The 6983-nt window shown below is 40.1% G+C and overlaps 1 protein-coding gene across 8 annotated transcripts in view; it reads right to left on the bottom strand.

Moving 5' to 3' along the window:
* Window positions 1-588: 588 nt before the first annotated feature.
* LOC107751999 (disks large homolog 3-like) overlaps window positions 589-6983 on the bottom strand; it is a 75659-nt gene continuing 69264 nt past the window's right edge. For all 8 annotated transcript variants that reach the window (XM_016567827.1, XM_016567823.1, XM_016567826.1 and 5 more), the window contains 7 exons: window positions 5709-5750; window positions 4916-4966; window positions 4127-4228; window positions 3845-4017; window positions 3600-3709; window positions 3068-3159; window positions 589-2930 (listed from right to left, as the gene is read on the bottom strand). In XM_016567827.1, coding sequence (XP_016423313.1) covers window positions 2824-2930; window positions 3068-3159; window positions 3600-3709; window positions 3845-4017; window positions 4127-4228; window positions 4916-4966; window positions 5709-5750 — 677 coding nt within the window. In that variant the 3' untranslated portion in view covers window positions 589-2823. The remainder of the gene's footprint in view (window positions 2931-3067; window positions 3160-3599; window positions 3710-3844; window positions 4018-4126; window positions 4229-4915; window positions 4967-5708; window positions 5751-6983) is intronic.

Genomic DNA, 6983 nt, shown 5'->3' on the forward strand with positions numbered 1-6983 from the left:
CAAAACATCTGCATTGCGATACAAAACAAATAAAAATGCATGCATTGAAATCGTAACAGAGTCACATAGTTTATTTCCAAACAAACTCTTGTCCAGTCCCAAAAAAAATAAAATAATAATAATAATTGGTAACTGTGTTCTCTCCTGACCAGGATATAAAAGAGCAGTTTTCCTTGTGTCCTGATGGGTTGTACCACCTGTAATCATGGGGAGGACACTACTGTACAATCAAAGGGTTCATATTTGCAAGCACTTACTGCACAAGTGTGCCATCACATCAAAAACTCAATCACTCAAAAAGACAAATCAACCATTCCCTCCCCATTTCACGCTCATGCCCTCTGGAGCAGAGGCCCTCATTAGTACACCAGAACTGCTCTGATTCCATCCACTTCATTAAAAATATAGTACAATGAATCAAAATTCTTTGGGCATCAACGGTGCGAACAGTCAGCTGCTTTTCCGCTCGTCACCTCAGAGGACCAGATCTACGCTAAAAGGAGTAATTTATGCTCCTGGTTTACTTTAATATCACTCCATGGGTTGCTGTCTGCATGTCTCATATATATATATATATATATATATATATACATTTGTTTTTCATCTATACACTGACAAGTTCCACAAGATATCACAAATAGACAGGCCGTATTGTAGGGAAGCTGGTTCCCGACTCACTAAAAAAAATGTTCCGATAGGCAGCTGAAGATATATTTTTTTTCTATAGAGAAATACCAACGTTACGGCACATTTGTATGGAAATTAATCTCAGAATAAATTCAAAGTTTACTTACCTGACATTTGTGATTTATAAAACATGTATGTCCCAGTTGTATCACACATGCATGAAGCACAAGTGAGGGGGATATTTACACTTTACAGCTATCATACCCATTAAAACAGTCTGTAAGCAGTTTATAAATGGCTCTGTTCCCTTCGATTATTCCCTGAACTCTGGTTTTGACACAGGTATGACAGTTGATTTCGCAGAGACGCTTGGCAGGTGAGCGCACCTGTTTAGAAAATGCCTGCGGGCCGGGGGAAGAGAGTGGGCCCAGGAACTTCCCTTGCTTTCTGCGGGATCCAGACTTCTCAATACAGAAACAAAGAATCTTCACGAGGGAACGAAGAGATCGAAGGAAGTACTGTTCTTCTGTATCCCGTTCTCTCCGGCTGAACACAAGGGCGACCACAGACATAGTGCTTACAAGGTATTTCAAAAAAAAAAAAAGGGGACTAAATATCTAGAATACACAAGTATAATATATCAGCATTTCTGGGTGTTCAGTTAGAGGAGAGAAAATCATCCCTTTGAGTTCATACTCGCTCTATTCCATCACAATATGATTGAGGCCCTTTAGTTGCATTTAAACAAATAAGGGAAAAAAAGTAATTATCCATCAGATTCCTGAGCACACCAAGCTCACCCCGGCACAAGGCTCAACACAGTAGAGTAAACATCAGCCCGGAAATAGAGTAGAAGAAAAAAATCGTTTAAACGCTGGCATTACAATGAACAGATTTAATCAAACCATCGTCGAGTTCTGGGGAAAACGGTCAATTTCAGGCTCCACTAACGCTTTAATATCAAGGACATCCAATACAATTATTATCTTGATTCTACCCGTTTTAAGGCTGCGCTCCTGGGCAGCTAACAGGACAGTACCTTGTTACCGTTCAGTCTGAAGAGAATATAGTCATGGAAGGCAGAGGAAGTGCAAGTGGGCTGTCTGCTTTTCAACAACTCCAATGGCGGCCGAAATTGGATTTTGCTTAAGACAAAAAAAGGTTTGCAAAAACGGATTTCACAGAGGTAAGACACTGAAGTCTATTGCACTCACAAGTTAGGCCTCCAATAGGATGACGGGAAACTCATAATAAGAACTAAAATCGAGTCTCCCTCTAAACACTGATAGGCTAAATATTGTGTCGTTCCCCTCCCCCCCACGATCAACAGGAATTTTACACAAGCGTTTATTCATCGTAAGGCAGTTTGGTGGTCTGCAGAGAGCCCAGTTACACCTCTTTACCCCCATCTTTAATACAGAGCAGCTAAAACCACAAGAAAGTAAGAACACAAAACCCAAAGACAAGAAATGAAATCGAACAGCCCTCCCAAGTAGACAATTTTAGTGAAGTGTAAAATGTGTACCATATAATTTCGTATTGTGTAGTAAAATCTCTCCGTAGGATTTTTATTTTCCATGTGATTTCAGTAATATAAATGTATAGACTCAAACTCCATTTTGTTCTGCCTCTGAACGTGTTGCCATACAAACGGCCAGGCAGCCCATCAAATAAAGTGAGCTGGTTTATGAGTACTGAAGATCACAATCAGTTTTGAAGTTTATCCGTTATAAACACGAGCAGTGACGGTACCATCAGCAGGCTTGAACTGTATCTAGTCCTCATAGAAAACCTTGCACAGCATCCTCGAATGTCTTTTTCCATGAAATCGAATGAACGTATACAAGGTTCCCACTCGTGCCACCATCTCCAACTCCCCGGCTCCCCGTTCTCGCTTCGTTAAGACATTCTCATCTTCAAGTCCATCCGAAATGCACAAAAGAATTCGCTCAGGTTTCCCTTTTTTGTTTTACACGACAAAAAAGTTCTTTAGGAATGGCATTTCCAATCTTGAATGGAATTGCTGAGAAACTCATGCAGGGGTGTGTACAGTCACAGTAATGGTGATAAGACTTCTTTCAATTGAGGGTAACAATGATGACACTAAAACTTGATATGAAACATATCAGTGAAAGGGAAGGAAAGGTGTCAGGTGGGAGTGGGGGTCAGGTGGGGGGCTCCGTGGAGGCGGCGAGTTCAGAGCTTCTCTGCGGACGGGATCCAGATGTAAGGGCCTGACTGCTCTTCAATGATCAGCTTGATTTTATTATAGATCTCATCTAGTGAGTCACCCTGGACTATGGCTGTAGAAAGACAAGAGAGAGCAACAGTCATACTACTGTACACTGTTAAACAGTAACAGAGGTGCTGGACTAAAAGATTTCCTCTGGATACAGTTAAGAGAAATCACATGATGGTGTGGTGTGGGGAGGGGTGTTACCTGTGAAATACTCTCCAAACTCTTGTTCGAGCTTCACTGCCTTATCAAAGACTTTATTAGCTTGCTCATATGTCTGCCTCTTATTCATTTCCCTGATAAGCACAAAGAAGTACATTACGTATTTCACAATGCATAAGCACATACTGCAGTTCAGAAAAACACTACCATTCAAAAGTTTGGGGTTGTGAGGAATTAGTTTTTGAAAGAAGTCTTTTTTTGTTCAAGGCTGCATTTATTTGATCAAAAATGCAGTAAAAACAGTATTTTTAAATTTTTTTTAGAAGCCATTACTCCAGTCTTTAGTGTCACATGATCCTTCAGAAATCTAATATGCTGATTTGGTGCTCAAAAAACATTTCTTATTATAAATACTGAAACCAGTATTTTTTAGAATTTGAAATAGAAATATATAACTATCAAATGTAACACATGTTTGCTGAATAAACTATATCAAATAAAAAATAAAATAAAAACTGGCACCAAGCTTTTAAACGGTAGTGTATACATTTCATTTACAAAATCTTAAACTTACATCAGGGCCTCCACAGATTTTGGCTTGATGAAAATGGCGATTGGATAGAGCTGTGCTTGCTGCAGTCGCTTTATGGCATTCCCAGACACATCCAGGATACAGTGTTTCCCCTACAAGAGGATTAAAGAAACCCTTTCATCCTATGTCACACTTTCACTGCACACAGTAACTGCCACAGGGAAAATATTGAAGGTTTAAACAGGAGTTCAGATCCTCTGGCATGTTTACATTAGGGAGTCACTGACCCTTTCAGCCACTGCCCGAACAGACAGGATGCTGGTCCCGTACAGATTCTCATTGAACTGGCCGGCCTCGATAAATTTGTTGTCCTGAATGTCCTTCTCCATTTGCTCCCTTGAAGCCACAAAATGGTAGTCCTGCCCGCTCATCTCATTCTCTCGCTGAGGACGAGTTGTATCTGAAGAAACGCGTGTATGTCTTGCTTTACTTTTACAAGTACTGCCAAAACATTTGATGATAAAGATGTTCTGCATGTAGCCAGCATGGCCTTTTCTTATTACACTCACGTGGAACGCAGGATCCAAACTTGTGAGGGAACTCTGAGATCAAGTCATCGTTTACTCTGTCCTTCATTGGACCCAGGATAATTACAGGCCTTGTGTAATGGACTGAAAAGAAAGCCAGATCAATGTTGGTCAAAAACTTCAAGCCTTGAGAATAATTTCTTGGCTTTCCTCATGGAGGACATACCATGGAAAACAGGATTTTCCTTTCTTTTTTTAAATACAAGCTCCCTCCCCAGTCCACCCAGACCGTTTACAAAAACGACTCATTTACAAATGGCCACATTAACGGATGATGTTCATATTTGCATATCAGCTATTGCTTATTCAACACCTTGACCCACCCTAATGAAAGACAGCTTAAACTATGGCACATACACTTCATGTTAAGAAGTAAAGCCATCATAACAGAGGTTATTTACATATAGAAATCCTCAAGGTACAGCAGCAAAAACAGCCTGTTTAATTGTAAAGGTTAGTTCACACTGCTACAGTAAACACAAACACACCCAACTTGTGTCATGTATACTTGAACAGAGAAATGTAGACTGTAGCTTGACCACACAAAAACTAGATCATAACTGAGCATGGTCAACGCTGCAACTAAACCAAAAAACATAACCATTGGAATTTGTTGCGTGTTGGCATGTGGGCAGTGAAAACTAGGATGAAAGGTCAGAGTGAGACTGGGATGGAAAACGAAATTACAATCATTTCAAGCATTATAAGTGGACTTCCAAGTAAAAAAAAAACAACAACTGTAGAATGTTGTTTGTGTGTATGAATACTTACTCTCCTGTCGAATTACTGGCTCATATGATAGAATTGTCTCTTCCTGGCCCTCTACATGATGAGAAAAGATAAAATTATCCACATGAAACATGAAGGTTTCATTTATCAGACAATACATTTGAATTACCACTGGAATGAACGTGTAGATGACATGACCATAGCTATGGACCAGTTTTGTTTTATTTTTTTAAAAGACACTTAAAGGTTACTAGCATGACACTGAACAAATGGAATGCTGCAGACCTTAGCAGACTACACTCAAAGTCCCTTTAAGACAAGTCATGTCACTCGGCAGCCATCTTTGAAATGCCTCTCGGGCATGCAAGTGCAGCTCCTATCTCTTTGATTGGGGAAACATCAAATTCTCCAAAACTGTTTGCCAAGCTTACGATTAAATTTCATATTTGAAATCACCAATGAAATCTGACAACAACTGTCTCATAAATGTGGTTTAATATGCTCCAATAGCGTTAAAAAAAGCTTATTTTTTAAGCTAGACCAGCCAATGCGCATGTGCAGTGTGCTAAGCGCGTCTCCAGAATGCTGACTGTTTCTATAGCAACCGGGACTTCTAACAGCAGCTACAGTGACGCAATTACTTTACTGAATAGCAATTGGCTCTCTTACTCAGAAGGCGGGGCTTCCTTCAATAGAGACGCCATATTGAGCGTTGCATTTTTTCCCCCATTCAAAACTATACGAGTGACACGTCTTAGGTATTCTATAGTCTTTGCTACACTGGGGCAGATTTAATGCAGTAAGCACAAGGTAATGGATGTTTAGAGCCACTTACTGGAGCTGCTTTCGCTGTCACTGGTGTTGGACGTCAAGCATTCTGTGGATATAAGAGGAGGGAAGTTTAGAAATGTCACGATACACATTTTTGCCTATATGTAAGATTAATAGCATATCCAGCACAGCTCAGAATGAAACTATATACCCTCCCGTACCATCATACCAAGAATGGTAATGACTGAGTGAGGAGAGGAAAACAAAGAACACTTTTGGGCACTTAAATGGCTGCCGTTTCCTTAGAAGGGAAATGGTAGGATGAGGCAGCAATAGGAAATTAAGTATTTCCTTTTCCTATGACCCTAATGATCTTAGATTCCATGCTGAGCGTTTCCTATGACCTTGCCGGTGTTCAGTTCATCAGACAGTGATACTGCTCCTCATGCCAAAGTAAACAAGCCAGTGTTGGGTTCCTTACAAGAATCAAATAACAAACATCCCTTAGAGACAGTGACAACATGATAGTGCTGGGATACTTAAAACATTAAACATGCACTCAATCCTGCCCAATATGAGCTGGCTCTGAAGACACTATGGCACCTGAACAGGTCTGCCTTGGATTCACTCGCCCTTCAGTGTATCATATGCAGTGTTGGTCAGTAACGCATTACTTAGTAACGCGTTACTGTAATTTGATTACTTTTTTAGTAACGGAGTAATTTAACACGTTATAATTTTCAAAATAGTAATTACAGTATAGTTACAAGCCGAGGTCTCTATACGTTACTGCCGCGTTACATTGCTGGCAGAATGCAGTGATTTCTAATCTAGATTGTAAAAAGGATGTAGCACACGCACTGTCGAGTCAAGTGCCAGTGGATTAGCCTAGAGACCTGCTCTCCCGCGAGACCCAACTCAACAGAGTGCGGCGCGGGACAAGACTTGATAGGCGAGTGCAGAGACTCGTGTGTGTGCGGGATAAAATGATTCACGGGACTCCCGCAAAATAGAAATATCTAACCATAAAATATCTAAAACAAATAAATTGTTATTCATCTATTGCACAAAAGCAACATGAACTAATATAAAATAAAAACGATTAACAGGTGCAAGCATATGCAGAGTTTCTATTTAGGCTATAACACGTGTTTGCAGCTTTGAGGTGCTGAAATTTGCGTGCTCACGAATCCTCTCATTATAACACACGAATTGTAGACATTAAGTTTCATTATGCATATATTTATTGCGTTATAACAGAGATTTGTGAGATTGCGATGAACTGAGATGTCTTTTAGAGATTATAAATGCAGCGCTCTTTGCTGGCATTCTGCCAAAC

The sequence above is a fragment of the Sinocyclocheilus rhinocerous genome, unplaced genomic scaffold (assembly GCF_001515625.1).
Source record: "Sinocyclocheilus rhinocerous isolate Xijiao unplaced genomic scaffold, SAMN03320098_v1.1 scaffold662, whole genome shotgun sequence".
In the NCBI taxonomy this organism is placed as follows: Eukaryota; Metazoa; Chordata; class Actinopteri; order Cypriniformes; family Cyprinidae; genus Sinocyclocheilus; species Sinocyclocheilus rhinocerous.